We start from the raw sequence: 15,513 nt of genomic DNA on the forward strand, positions 1-15,513 counted from the left end.
GCTAAGATCCCACATGCCGCAAGGCAACTAAGCCTGCGCACCACAACTACTGAGCTCGTACTCCTCAACTAGAGAAGAGAAAACCCGCACACCACAGCTAGAGAGAAGCCCAAGGGCCGCCACAAGACCTGACGCAGACAAAAAATTAAGAAAATAAATAAATGAAAAGGTGGGGCCTGATACTACGTCTAACCTCCAAAGAATCACTCTGTGAGTTTCACAATGTTGCCTGAGGCTGGCGCTGGCCCCTGGCCTCCTGCACAGAAATCAACACCCGCCACCCGCTCCTTCCCTGCAGGTGGGACTTCCGCTTTGGTGAGAACTGCGGGAGCTGGTTGGGGGCTGTCAAAGCAGAGGCTATCCCAGCAGGCTTTGAAGGAGGGGAGGAAGGGCAGGGCGGGCGGGAAAGAAGTTAACCACGCCATCTGCCAGGAAGGGAGAGAAGCAGGGGGACCAGTGAAGGCTTGACACACGTCAGCTATGATCCTGCACAGTGACTTAACTCTGAGAGCATCTAGAACGTGGGGATATTCACCCAGTTCCTGGGACTGTGGAAATAGAGAAATGGAAGGCGCCTAATACAGTGCCTGGTATACAACGGGTAATCAAAGGATGGCCCCTAGCAAAACAGGGACGTGACAACCGGCAGGTGGTGTGGACTCAAGACAGGGAACAATATAACAGAGACTCTAGAGAACATCAAGGGGCAACCCTCAGTGGAGTCGTAACTGTCACAGACCTTTATGATCCAGCAGTAAGAGCAGCAAAGTGCATCAAGGTTAGAAACACGGACCCAGCAGATATGAAAATCATCGATACTGTGGGTCCAACAGACATATATCAACTCTATACAATGAAAACCAGAGACCACACCCATCTCAGGCACCCATGCAACACTTAGAAAAAGCAGCAAAGAAAACTTCAAATTCTCAAAGGTAGAAATAGCACTTATTTTATTCTCTAACGACAAAGCAATAGAATTAGAAGTGAAAAACGAAAACAGAAACAACAAAAAAACTCAACAGCCCAGAAATTTTAAAAAGCATTTAAAAACTTGCAGAACATCTAGAAAAAAATGATAATGAAAATTCCAAAAGTTACATAATATGCCGAGAAAAATCCATCGCCTTAAACATTACAGAATGAAACAAAAAAGAACATAAATGAACGCAGCGTGTAACTCAGTTATGTTTCACAGAAAAGAGCAGGAAAATAAACCCAAGCAAAGCAAGAGGAAGGAAACTAAGATAAATGCAGAAATGTGAAAATTAGAAATCAGAAAAGGGTAACTGATTTTTAAATATTGAGAAAAAAGGCTGCTTCTCTTAAAGAGTGATATAGGTAAAACTGCTGGGTAGCCTAATCAAAGAAAACACACACACACACACAAAATGAGAAATTAGCAGAGACAATTATAAAACTCACAACAACATCGAACTCCATGCAAATAACTTGGAAAAGTTGATGGTAATAGATTATTCTCTAGGAAAATGAAATTTACCAAAATCCATACACGTCTTCTCCCAAAGAGAAAACCGAGAGAATACTGGAAATTCAGCAGCAAGCCCCAATATGTCACAATGACATATTTTAAACTTTGCAGAAACGGATCATCCCAGTACCATTTAAAGCAGCTGTTCTCAGCTCGGTGCTTTGTGACCACCTAGAGGGGTGGAATAGGCAGGGTGGGAGGGAGACGCAAGAGGGAGGGGATATGGGGATTTATGTATACATATGGCTGATTCACTTTGTTATACAGCAGAAACTAACACACCACTGTAAAGCAATTATACTCCAATTAAGATGTTAAAAAGAAAAAACTAAAATAAAATAAAGCAGCTGTTCTCAATCACGGTGCCAGGACAAGTAGCGGTATTAGCATCGCCTGAGAACCTGCAGAAATGTAGATTCTCAAGCCTCACGTCAGACCTACTGCATCAGAAATTCTGGAGGGGGCCCAGGACCCTGTTTTACCAAATCTTCCAGATGACTTGACTCACACACTTTGAGAGCCCCTGTTTGACCATGCCATGCCAAGGGCGGTCTGCCGCAGCCCCAGTATCACTGGGAGCCTGGGAAAATGCAGAATCCCAGGCTCAGCCCAGACACACTGAGTCAGACTCTGCATTTTGTCAAGACCCCCAGGGGACTCATGTGTGTGTTTGAGAGGCACTGTCTAGAGCTCTAGCCCAGTGCTGTGCATAGAAATAGAATTGAACCAGACATATAATATAAAAATTTCTAGTAGCCTCATTTTAAAAAGTAAAACAACTAAATTAATTTTAATCATATATTTTATGTAAGTAACCCAATATCCCAAATATTATTATTTTAACAGGTAACCAACATAAAAATATATTGAGATATTCTACATCCTTTTTTTTGTACGTACAGGTTCTTCAAAATCTGATGGGTATTTTAAACTTCACACATCTCGATTCAAACTAGCCACAACTCAAGTGCTTAGAGGTCCCATGTGGTCAGTTGATGTCATTTTGAACAGTGTAGAGAGAATGGAGAAAGAAGGAAAGCTTCCGGAATTCTTCTTACAAAGTCACCACTTTTCTTACGTAATACGGCTTTTTAATTGTGTGCTGTCACACAATAGACCAATTTTAATACTGTGGTTAAGAATGAGGACTCTGGCAGAAACTAACACACCATTGTAAAGCAATGATACCCAGTAAAGATGTTAAAAAAAAAAAATCAAAGGGTTACATTTCAGGAGACAAAGCTTGAGCTAGAATAAAGGAATGAGATTCACAAAGAAAAATAAAAGCATGAGGACTCTGCAGCCAGATTCCCTGGCCTCTAACTTTAGCTTCACCAGTTATTGAAATCTCTGGGCTGTCACAGAGTAGGCATTCAATAAATGTTAACTATCAGTATGTTATGATAACGTTATGATGTTAGTATTATTGTCATTCGTGATTACTGATGCAAAATCTTACAACATTAGCAAACAGAGTTCAACATCCCAAGTAGGGTTTCTCCTTGGAATGCAAGGATGATTCAATAATTATGATATCTATTAATAAATATACCATATTAAGGTCAAGGGAAAAGAAAGAAACAACACAGGACCAATTCATTATATGACACAAAAGGAATTTGAAAAAAAATTACAATACTTATTCCAGATAAACTCTCAGTAAAACAGAAACAGATACTTCCTTAGCATGATAATAGCATATTTAAAAACAAGAGCTCAATGATATTTAATGGTGAGCCACTAAAATTATCCAAATTAAAGGCAGGAACGAGAATACGATGTCCACTACCATCACTGACAAATTAAACATTTTTCTGGGCTACTACCCTCTGCAATTAAGCAAGAAAACAAAATGAGAGAAAAGCAGGGAAAACTGTCACTTACAGACAATATGATCACATGCCTAAAAACCTTAGAAAATGAGCTGAGAAATCATCAGAAACAACAAGGAAATTCCATAAGTTGTCACATCATTAAGTTAATGTGAAAAATCCCTATTTACAAACAATAAGCATTTAAAGAAAAGATCTCATTTACAATAGCAATAAAATAAAACCTGTAACACTTGGGAAAAAAATAAGATATTTTGCAGGACCTTCTGAATAGACCATTAAAGCTTTACCAGAGGAACAAAGAAAAAGAACTAAGTCAATTGAAACATGAACTGTACTCATGGAAACAAAGCGTTAAGAATGTTAATCTCCACGAATTTCAGTGCAATCGAAATGAATCATGAATAGGATCTTTGCAAATCTGTTCGTGCTAAGTAGATATCTCGAAATAAAATTTGTAAATATTGGGTTGGATCGTGAATGTGCATGTGTGTGTGTGTGTGTGTGTGTGTGTGTGTATGTGTGTGTTTCATTTTGTCTTTTTTCACCAGGGAAGGAACCACACAAAATCCTAATAATGGCCACCTATGGGGAGAGTGACGGGTGAAAGTGGAACTTTCAATTTTCTTTTTGTACCTTTTTATACCATTGGATTTTTTTTTAATGTGTAAATATATTACTTTTTTAAAGTGTCAACAATAATTATCTGAGCAATGAATAAAACACAAGTAAGACACCTTTCAAGGTCTGTATTAAAAAATACTATTAAGCTTCCTGCTGGCGCTGGTGGGAGCCACTGAGAGGAAGGGTAGGCACAGATGGACACATGGGTGAATTAGTGAATCTGGTTCCAGGGTCTATTCCCCCTCCACTGCCCCCAGCCCACCCAGCTCTTTCTAGGAACTTCTCTCTGGGCATGTTTCCTCATCTGGAACATGAAGGAGTTCGATCAGATCTCTAAGGACCCGTTCAGCTCGAATATTCCAGGATTCTTTCTTCCGTTCATTCATTCAGCTGGTCTTCTGGAGCTTACAGTCTAGCTGGGAAGACAGACAGTCATCAAACGATCCCACAAGAAAATGTACAAGGCCACCATGGAGGGTGTTATGAGAAGCGGGCGCACTCAGTTGTCCTAGGAGAGGGTCAATCAGCAAGTCTGCAGGCAGGGGGTGTGGGTGAGAGGAGAGTCTGGGGGAGCTGAACAGGATTAGCAGGCGATAACAGAGGCGAGTGGGGCGTAGGGAAAGTTAGTCATTCCAGAGAGCAGGAGGTCAGCGCGTACACGGCGGGACTACCAAGCAGCCCTGAGGACTCACAGCACAACAGCATAAACAGGCATTCGACTGACATTTCTCCAGTGAATCTAAACTGCGTCAATGCAGGTAATCTCATCCTGATGTTCTTGCAGTGACAGAGAAGAGAAGCTTGGGTCATTTTTTTTTTAATTATATTTTTGCTTCTCTTTAGAATGCCCTTAGAAGAACCGACTTCCTAAGACTTGCATCACTAAGCAGACAGCCACACTCGGATATGGAATCTTTGATCAGCCAACCCTCAGTCAACTTCACGGAGCCACGTGGCTAAAGAAAAGCCACCAGCTATTCCGCAAGCCAGGTAATGCACTCAGGGGCAGCTGACGGTCACCAAAGTACCAGAGAAACTCATGAGGTGCCTCTGACAGCCGAAGCGCCAGTGAAATGTAATATTTTAACCAGCACTGCAAAACAGGCTAAGATACTGGGAAGGACTCAAATGTAGAAGAGGAAAAAAAAAGGGAGGGAGGGCTCTTTTAAAGGTAAAATCATTTGGTTTCTCAAAAGTTCATTAATTACAGTGCAAATAGAGTAAATTACCGAAGACAGCATGGGGGGATAAACCAAAAACAAAAGGAACGCTCCAGTAAGCAAAGGCTGCCTTCCAGCTACGTGGAAAAACACTCCAGTGCACCGAGTAAATAAATAATAAAAGGATGTGGAAACAATACACCTTGAAAACTCCTGATCCTTCTCTGTTCTCCTGGCCAGTAGCAGTGCTGACAGGTTTATGCTGTGCGGGTTACATACCCAGCTAGGGTTTATTTATCCAATAACACCTGCGTCGTTTTAACTGAAGCTGATCTCTGTATTTTATTAGCGTATCCCATTATTTTACCCCAAGCTCCAGCATTAACCCCCCAAACAAAAGTTATCTGACCCCTAGACTAGATAAATGCTAGAAATAAGAATTTCAGGGTGTCCAGACCACACCGCTTTTCTTCTCCCCCTGAGAGGAAGGCTCTTGGGAATATACACCCACAAGGAAAAAATAAAACAACGCACAGTGATTTTCATTCTTCCATACCTCACCCTGTTTAAAAAAAAACCAAAAAACTCTTTAATTCATTCGGGTGTTATCTCTTTCACAATTACAGCCTTAATTTGGCTTACTCACGCATTTTCTTAAACACGAGTAACTTGTGCAACCGATAGCTACGGGACAAAACACAAACGCTTAGTGAAAAAAACAAAGAAACAAACAAAAAAGGAAAGTGGAAGTGATAATAATCCAAGATCACAGAATTTTATTAGAGGTAGAGGGGGCTTTGGTGAATAAGAAAGAGGTTAAGGACTTGCACCAGGGAAGAAAACTGGTAGCAAAGAAAGGTCTAGAAAAATAAAAATGCTGACTAGCTGTCATTTCTGCAGCAGGCCTGAGAACAATTCACACTTTTCTTTTTTTTTTTAACAATTCGCTCCCCTGAAGCCAACACTGCTGCACCTCACCGCATAGCCTCGTCCTGGGTTTTGTCAGGGCTGCCGAAGAAAGGCATCTCCAGCCCAGGACAGTGGGCTGGCCTCCACGGTATCCGTTAGACCCACCTCCCCAGGGGGCAGAGCAGCCTAAGAAAGGAGCTGATACTTAGGGGTCAAGCCACTTTTTCTTGGATGTTAATTTTTCATAGAACACTTCCTGGGATTTGCTCATTCCTGATTCAACATGATTTCACTCCCCTTCATTGTTCCCTGAAAGCACAGAGATGATCACTACTGTCCCATTTCATAGATGAGAAAGGTGAAGGTTAGTTTTCTTTCTCGAGGACTGTGAGCTACAAACTGCTTGGTGATTAGGATTTGCCTTTGTGTGGTTAGTGCAACATCCCACATAGAGCAAAACGTTACTAACAAAGGATTCTTTTTATTCTTAGGCGATGAGTGGCTGAACAGCAACTGGAACACAGAAAACTTAATTTCTAGCCCGTGGCACCAAGCTGCAGACTAGAAACCTCAAAGTATGATCACTAGAACTCCTCATTATACAATTTCCATAAAAATGCATCGGAGAAGGCAGTAGCACGCACATCACCATTCCACTGAGAAGGTAAAAGGCACGTGTCCACAGGCCCTGAAAAGAGGAGACCCTCTATTTAGGGTCAGGCAGTCAAACCCTGGTCTCCCCTCATGCAGATGGGGAGGTGCATGCCTTGGCCCCTGAAGACTCTTTCCTCACCTATCTCACCTGTATTTTTCTTAAAACCAAGTGAAAACACTTGTTAAACAAGTTTCATCTTCACCAAGACAAGGAAGTATTATTATTTAAAATCTACCTAAAAGGTAAATTATGGCAAATCCATATGGTATAATATTACAGTGGACTAGGTAACGGTGAGATCCAAAGAACAAGATATGAAGGGAAAAGCAAGTTACAAAATATGTGTAATATGGGGACTTCCCTGGTGGCACAGTGTTTGAGAATCCGCCTGCCAATGCAGGGGACGTGGGTTCTAACCCTGGTCCGGGAAGATCCCACATGCCACGGAGCAACTAAGCCCGTGCGCCACAACTACTGAGCCTGCGCACCTAGAGCCTGTGTTCCGCTGCAATGACAAGCCCGCGCACCACAATTAAGAGTAGTAGCCCCTGCTCGTCGCAACTAGAGAAAGCCCGTGCGCAGCAACAAAGCCCCAACGTGGCCAAAAGTAAATAAATAAATTTATTTTTAAAAAATGTGTAACATGAAGTCACCTTTATTAACATATGTATGCATAAATAATACTTATGTATAGAAAAAGCTGGACGTACATACTGCAAATAAAACAAATATAGCGTATCCAGTTATCTCCGCATGGCATATTTACAAGTGATTTGTATCGTATGATTTGTATTTTCTTTTTTATGCTTTTCTATGATCTATAAATATTTTCCAATGTTTATGTACCAGATTTGTAATAATTTTTTTAAATAAATGATTTGAAGACTAAAATATCCTCATATACTTTTGGTGGGAGTACACATAGGAACAACTTCATGGAGGGGTAACATGGACATATCTGTAGATGTTTACAAGCAAATACTCCTTGATGCAGCATTTCAACTTTTAATTATCCCACTCCTACATGGGCACAAAGAAGTACAAAAAAGGACAGTCATTACAGCATCGTTTGTAATAGCAAAAGACTAGAAAACTTAAACGTCCATCAATAAGAAAATTCAAATAAATTAGGTTACATTTATTCAAGGTAATGCAGCCAGTTTAAAAAAAAATGCAGGGGCTTCCCCGGCGCAGTGGTTAAGAATCTGTCTGCCAATGCAGGGTACACGGGTTCAAGCCCTGGTCCGGGAAGATCCCATATGCCGCAAAGCAACTAAGTCCGTGCGCTACAACTACCGAGCCTGCGCTCTACAGCCCGCGAGCCACAACTACTGAAGCCCACGTGCCTAGAGCCCATGCTCTGCAACAAGAGAAGCCACCGCAATGAGAAGCCCACGCACCACAACAAAGAGTAGCCCCCGCTCGTCGCAACTAGAGAAAGCCCGCACGCAGCAACAAAGATCCAACACAGCCAAATAACTTAAATGTTTTTTTAAAAAGATTAAAAAATTAAAAATAAAATAAAATAAAAATTTTAAATGCAATTATGGACTGACATGAAACTATCTCTAAGAAATGTGATTAAGGGGAAAAAGCAAGGTGCAGAATATATGCTATCATTTGTATAAAATTATTTTTAAGAATATGTTCATATTTATTTGTACATGTACAGGCTGTCTCTGGAAGGCTCTCCTAAAAATTATAATAACGTTGCCTTAAAAGAGGAAAAATGAGGGAACAGGAAACTGAAAAATAGGTGAGAAGAAAACAATTTTCACTGGATAACTTGCTTTCCTTTGTACTTGAATTTTTTTACTACGTGCATATGTTCCTACAAAAACAAAACCAAACGAAAACCTTAAAAGGCCTTGGGGGGAAAACTGCACCAACTGTTTTTCTAAGTGTTTTAGTACCTTATGCCATAGCCCTCTTCATTTTGAAGGCAGCCCCCTAAAAATAACTCTGCCTCAGCAAACAAAACTACGCAAGAGACCCCACGCGCAGCTATGGACCTGGCACCCTCACGGAGACCTGCCCTGTCTCTTCCTGGGACTTCCAGGACCGGGTTTAGGCAAGTATGGCCTCAGCCAAAGCAAGAGCACTGTGTCCTCTGACAACAATGTCAAATTCTCGCTTGTATGTAGTAAATAAGAAATATTTTACCTTTCAGCAAAGATATCGACTTTCCCCAACTCATCAGAGAGGCCAACAAGGGAATCCAAGGTCCCCACCTAGAAAGATGGGAGAGAAGTTAGATGCTCAGGCTTTGTGGCTTGTGGGGGGCAGGGGTTTCAACTAGAGCGCAGGGAATTCTTCTATCTTGACTCAGTTGTCCTTGGTCAATGGTGAAACTAGAAACTGAGAAGAGCTCTCAAGGGAAATCAGTGGATTTTGGATGATTATTATTACTATTATTATTTTTTTGGCCAACAGGATAAACTGTCATTTCTGCCACAGAAAGGAGTGACTATGTGTCGTGGTCTACCCTCAGCTTATTTTCGTCTAAGAATGGCAGTCTGCTCTTCAGGGGATTAATCACCACAGCCAAGGAAGCAATGAGACAGAAAGCACGTCAAGGAAGTTATCATTTCTGAAAGCCTTTCTTCTCCAAGGCAGTCCAGCCGATCCCTATCTCTGGTCCTCTGTGCCGTTATTAACAATGATCTTTCTGGGGCAGGGGCAGCTTTTCCTCCCACTCCCCTTCATGAAAGTCCTTTTCCTTACAGATTACTTAGGACAAGCTGTTTCTTGTGGAAATTATTACTGTGTCCAAAATTGTATTTAAAGGTCTACTCACAGAACCAGAAGGAAAAAGTCTGTTATCACATCATCAACCACCCGTCAGATGCTGAAAAGTAATCAGGGAACTATGAAGTCTGGATATTCCTAGTAAGTGTTGTTTCTTTTCAGACCACTTAATTTTAAGCAACTTTTGGCAGAAGTCATGTCTTTTTTTCATCTTTGTACCCTCGGGCCTGGCACAGCGCTTCCCACGTAGTAAGTAATGAGTGGATGCTTCATTTACTAACCTTCACAGTATCTGACCCTGGACAAACAATGGCAGGCTTGAAAAATCAGCAAGATGTGGGTTCAGAACCCAGTGTTGCCACTTACCAGCTCCACAACCCCCGTCTCCTTTCTCAGCCCATCCTGACCTATAAAGTGGGAGTTGGGAAGATTCAGGAAGATGCGCTTAAAGAGCCCGGCCCCCAGCATACCGCTCCATAAACACTAACAAATGTAGGAGCGTCTTGAACAACTATGCAGAAAAGCCCAGAGGGGCAGACTGAGGTTTGAAAAAGGATTACACGGCAGTTTACTAGGAGAGCCACCTCTGGGCGTTTAGCACCATCCCTCCAGAATCCTTGACGTAGTTGTAGGGCAGAAAGACTGCCTTAGGCGTCTTCCCCTAGGAGGAAGCACGGCAAAAAGTCCACTCTTTTAGAAGTAAGAAGATTGCACATATCTTCCTCCTCTTCCATATTTGTTTCATTTTAAAATCTCTTTCTGGGACTTCCCTGGTGCTCCGGCGGCTAAGACTCTGCATTCCCAATGCAGTGGGCCTGGGTTCGATCCCTGGTCAGGGAACTAGATCCCACATGCCACAGCTACGAGTCTGCATGTCACAACTATGAGTTTGCATGCTGCAACTAAAGATCCCACGTGCTGCAACTAAGATCCGGCACAGCCACGTAAATATTTTAAAAGTAAATAAATAAAATAAAATCTCTTTCTGCCATCTGCCCAGTTGTCACTAAGTCTCCTTCCTTCTCTCTCCACCAGAACCAGAGGGATGCTGGATTGCCTGCCCTGCTCCCAGTTCAACAACACAATCAAGGATGAACCTCTTAGGCTTCCCTGGTGGCGCAGTGGTTAAGAATCCACCTGCCAATGCAGGGGACACTGCTTCTAGCCGTGGTCCAGGAAGATCCCACATGCCACGGAGCAACTAAGCCCATGTACCACAACTGCTGAGCCTGCGCTCTAGAGCCCGTGAGCCAGAACTACTGAAGCCCGTGTGCCTAGAGCCTGTGCTCCGCAACAAGAGAAGCCACTGCAATGAGAAGCCCGAGCACTGCAATGAAGAGTAGCCCCCACTCGCCGCAACGAAAGAAAGCCCGCGTGCAGCAACAAAGACCCAACGCAGCCAAAAATTAATTAATTAATTTTAAAAAAAACGATGAACCTCTCCTGGGGTGGCGCAGTGGTTAAGCATCTGCCTGCCAGTGCAGGAGACACGGGTTCGATCCCTGGTCTGCAAAGATCCCACATGCCGCGGAGCAACTAAGCCCTCAAGCCACAACTACTGAGCCCACGCACCGCAACTACTGAAGCCCACGCACCTACAGCCCGTGCTCTGCAACAAGAGAAGTCACCGCAATGAGAAGCCCATGCACCGCAATGAAGAGTAGCCCCCGCTCGCTGCAGCCAAAAAAAAAAAAAAAGGTAGAACCTCTCCAAGCCTGCACATTTAAAGTATATTGTGGGTCTTCTTAGATGTTGAAGATAAAACAGGAAGAATCTGAGAACTCAATGAGGACCCAAGTGTGTTTAAGACACTCTTTCCACTTTTTGAAGACACTGCTAACCGCACCCTTGTCTCCCTCTCATTCTGTACTGTAGCTCTAAGTCCATAAGCATCACAGTTAATTTGGGGCTATTCGTGAAGTCCCATCCAGACCAGTCCCCCCGTACAGCTTCACAGCCAGGCTGATCCTCAGCATTGGCGCCATTGTCCTGTTGTTTTCTCCTTGGCTTTCCAGAAGACACCCCCACCCCCCCAGCCCATCACCTCCTTCCTCCTCCTGGGGTATTTTACCTTAAAATCAGGAATCGTGAATTTGGTGTTATAAGACAGGTTTGACTTGGAGGTTACTGTATTCATCCTCTGCAGCGCTTGTAAATTTTCCTCATCTCCAGGGGCAGAAATTAACCAAAACTCGGACATGTTTCCAGTCTTCTTTCATCCAGTTACTGACCAGAACCACAGCAACATACACAAACAGAAACAGGAGAGAAGTGTCAAAGACCTCTACCTGTTCACCACTCCCTTCCCTCAGAATTAATCCTCTCCACTCTTCCCATTTCCCGTTCCTTCCCCCCTTTGACCTTCCAGTTCAGATTCTACAGTTCCAAGGACAGCCATCTGCCCAAAGCTTATCTCCACGTGGAAAGCCCTCAGGTCTTTGTAAAGACTCCCAAAGACACTCCTTCCCAGGGTGGTTCTGACTGGTTTTGAGGAGAGAAAGAGGGGGAGTGTGATTCCTGTCCCTCCTACTTCAGCAGAAAAACCCATTCCTGGCATCATAAAATGGGGGCCAGTAAGCTGGACTTGGGCACCTTCTGGACTGTTTCTCTCCCTTCCACGCTGCATCTCCAGGGATGTAGGATTGGGGGGTTAAAGGGGTGGTGAGGCAGGAACCAGACAAGGAGGCACTTCCACAATGGGCAGGCTGGGCAAACCCAGATCTTAACTGACCAACCTTGAGATTGGAGCTAGCTTCACAACGACTTCAGAAGAACCCCTTTCTTTATAAAATAAGGAGGGGAGAGGGAAGGTAAGGGGGCTATTAGAGTCGTTTTTCCACAGGACTAGGTGTCTACTCTGCAGAGGTGGGTAACGCGCTGGGTCCGGCTGGGAGTTTCTGTCCAGCGTCTAAAGTCCATTAGCTCTGCTCATTCAAACGTGTACACACCCACACCTTTCTCCCCTCGGCCTGTTTCTCCCTTCCATCGCCTCCCAAAACGTCTCCAGGTGGCTACGGAAAAACCAGGATAATAGCCAGAGACCCATCGTGCAAGCTCTTCTTGTTGGCCCCCGTCTCACCCCCTCCAAGACAATCTTAGCCCCTCCCAACACTGCGCACGCCGAACGCAGCACCTTTCGCACTTGACCGCTGATGGCCTGGGGACAAACTGGCCCTGCGCAGAACCTGGGGAGATGCCACCTGCCCGGCCCCTGGGAGGGCGCAGCAGAGACGCCGGTTCCCCGGTTCCCACGGAGAAGGCTCGGCCCTGGACGGCGCCCCTGGGTCGAGGCGAAGCGGGGACCAAAGCGACGCGGGCGGCTCGAGCTGGGCCCCCGGTTGCGACGCGCGACCTCTCCCCACGCCGCCTCGGGCCCCCGACCCGCCGCGCGTCCTTACCGGGAGCCCGCGGGCTGGGGGCGGACTGGTGCCGGGCCGGAGCGCACGGCCGGCTCCCGGGAGGCAGCGGCTTCTGCGCGACGCCCCGCCCCGAGCTTTTATCCGAGCCGGAGGCGGCCGCCCCGCTGGACATTTGCATACCGGGCCGCCCGCCTCCAGCCGCCACCGGGCAGGGGGCGCCCGCCGGGCCCCTGCGGTCGCCGTGCCACGCGAGAGGCAGGCGGATCCAGCCCTTCACGACTTGGCCAAGATCCCCGAGCCCCGAGCGGCTGGGCTGGGTCCCGGCGGGATTCTGGGGAGCATCGGACGGAGTCCCCAACCCCACGACGGAGCAGAGCGGACGACCGAGAGAAGCGGGGGAGGCGAAGCACTCGGCACCCGGACACCGCCGCCTCGAGTCTCTCCACCTCCACCCCATCCCCGGACAGTGACAGGGAACAGGGTCTCAAGCGGAACCACCGAGAGACAGAACTGACCTGTGGAAAGTGACGCAACAGGTTCACATAGGTTTTGGAACACACACCTGGGCAGAGGAATAATCTTCCTGTTGACGTGGGCGTGAGCTTGCCCTTGGTTGCCAAGGAAACTCTCCACTGCAGGATACGCCCACCTCACCTTACCTCCTTCCTAATCGCCTTGACTTACCATCTAGCACCACGGTGTGAGTTTATGATCCGTGCTGTTTGGAAGAGAGGGAAACCCCAGAAATTAACATGTGAGTGTTTTAAAAACAAAAACAAAAAACAAACCTCTAAGAATTCATTTTCTCTGGAGTCAAGGAGGAAACTTCAGTGCATCCTTCTCCGTGGATGGTATTTTCAGTGATTTCTGGGAAAGATTAAAGTCTCAGAACTATTCTTCAGGGGGCAGGGGGTGTTGAAGAAGTTTTGGTTGCTACCCTGAGAATGGGGTCCCCCTTACTGTATGAAAGTAGCCCGATGGGCAACCTATTATCAGGAATGCTTTTAGATCTTGGGAAAGAGGTGTAAGGTGCCCTGTGCTGGGATGGGAGGCCCCAGATGCGGGACAGAAAGGTGACTTTTAAGGTCACAGCAGGATCGCACTGCAGTCCTACTGAGGATTTGGGATTGGCAGATTGGAACTCCCTGCACCTGCATTCTGCCTCATCACGCTTGGGCCACTCAAGTGCATTAGTCAGTCCTTGCAATATCTTCCTGAGGGAGGACACCTGAAACCGAGGGATGAGGAAATCCTGTGTGTACCGGAAGGTTAAGTGGCAATTCCAGGGAAGGAGCGGCCCGGTCAGACATTGACGTGGGGTCTCCAATTTTGGACTTTATCTGGGAATGCCATTCTTTCCAGCCAGGGAAAACAGAATCCTAGAGCCGGGAGCAGACCTCTTTTATGAACAAGTGTAGCGATGCCCACAGATGTTGCTTGAATTGTCAGGTGTCACGTAACTGATAAATGGCAGAGCTATGAGTGGAACCCAGACCTCTGATCCAAATCCTGTGTCCTTCCCACCGCTCCCAGCAAGCCTGCAGGCCTGGGTCCTAACTCTAAGAACTCTAAGAACCGGTGCTTTCCATTTCAGTCCACGTTTTTCTAGCCTTCCTTGTTCAGAGACCTGGCTTCCCAGAGACTGGGCAACACATTTAGGAGTGTCCCCATCTTTGCTTATGAAACCTCTTCTTTCTATAAATATGATTTCCTCCAACAAGCTTTTTTCATGAAATAAGAGTCCAACACAAAATAACTCCTGGCCATCTGATTAAGAAACGAATAAGAACTGTAGTGTTCCTTGTCTTACTTAAAAATCTACAATCTTTCTGGTCTTTTCACATCTTAAGTTTCTTCTTAAGTATTGGAATTTACAGTAGTTGATATCTACCGCTTTAGGGGTAGATATCAGCTATTCTACCCTTAAGTCTGCTTGACTTTTTTTCCAAATAACTTCTTTTTTTCCCACTCATAAGTAATTCTACACATCTTATAAAAATTTGCAGAACATAGAAAAGTATAAAGAAGAAAGTAAAAATCACCTGTACTTCCACGATCTGAAAATAACCACTGTTAACATTCAAATTCCCTTTGTTATTTTTTAATGTATATTCATATGTACAAATATGGACTTCTGGCATGACTGTACATGCTATACATAAAGTTTGGCATCCTGCTATGGATTGTTTTTCGGTTTTTTTTCTCTTTTTTTGGCTGCATTGAGTCTTTGTTGCTGCACGCGGGCTTTTGCTAGTTGCTGCGGCGAGCGGGGGCTACTCTTCATTGCGCGGGCTTCTCATTAAGGTGGATTCTCTTGTTACGGGGCACGGGCTCTAGGCACATGGGCTTCAGTGGTTGTGGCATGCGGGCTCGGTAGTTGTGGCTCGCGGGCTCTGGAGCGCTGGCTCAGTAGTTGTGGTGCATGGGCTTAGCTGCTCTGTGGCCTGTGGGATCTTCCTGGACCAGGGCTCGAACCCGTGTCTCCTGCATTGGCAGGCGGATTCTTAACCACTGCACCACCAGGGAAGCCCCTGGATTGGTTTTTAAAGATCAAAAAAAATGATCATTCTATATTATCAGTAAAGGATAACCCAATGTCATCAGCAATTTGTCACAGCTCAGAACTTGAGTCAGAAACACTTGATTTCAAAGGTAAATAAAGAGATCTTGTTGGACAACTTACACCTTGAAGAAAAAAAAAGAGAGAGGGAGAGACAAAAACAGCACTGTCTTG

At 45.1% G+C, this 15,513-nt stretch overlaps 1 protein-coding gene across 3 annotated transcripts in view; it reads right to left on the reverse strand.

Moving 5' to 3' along the window:
• ATP6V1C2 (ATPase H+ transporting V1 subunit C2) overlaps window positions 1-12,892 on the reverse strand; it is a 54,481-nt gene extending 41,589 nt beyond the window's left edge. The window contains exons 1-3 of one of the 3 annotated variants that reach the window (XM_065891130.1): window positions 12,819-12,892; window positions 11,492-11,646; window positions 8,836-8,903 (exon numbers count right to left, since the gene is read on the reverse strand). In XM_065891130.1, coding sequence (XP_065747202.1) covers window positions 8,836-8,903; window positions 11,492-11,620 — 197 coding nt within the window. In that variant the 5' untranslated portion in view covers window positions 11,621-11,646; window positions 12,819-12,892. Of the gene's footprint in view, window positions 1-8,835; window positions 8,904-11,491; window positions 11,647-12,818 lie in introns of those variants that run through there. The other 2 variants (XM_065891129.1, XM_065891128.1) reach the window with 2 other exon arrangements.
• Window positions 12,893-15,513: the final 2,621 nt, after the last annotated feature.

Source organism: Phocoena phocoena, chromosome 14 (genome assembly GCF_963924675.1).
Source record: "Phocoena phocoena chromosome 14, mPhoPho1.1, whole genome shotgun sequence".
Lineage (NCBI taxonomy): Eukaryota > Metazoa > Chordata > Mammalia > Artiodactyla > Phocoenidae > Phocoena > Phocoena phocoena.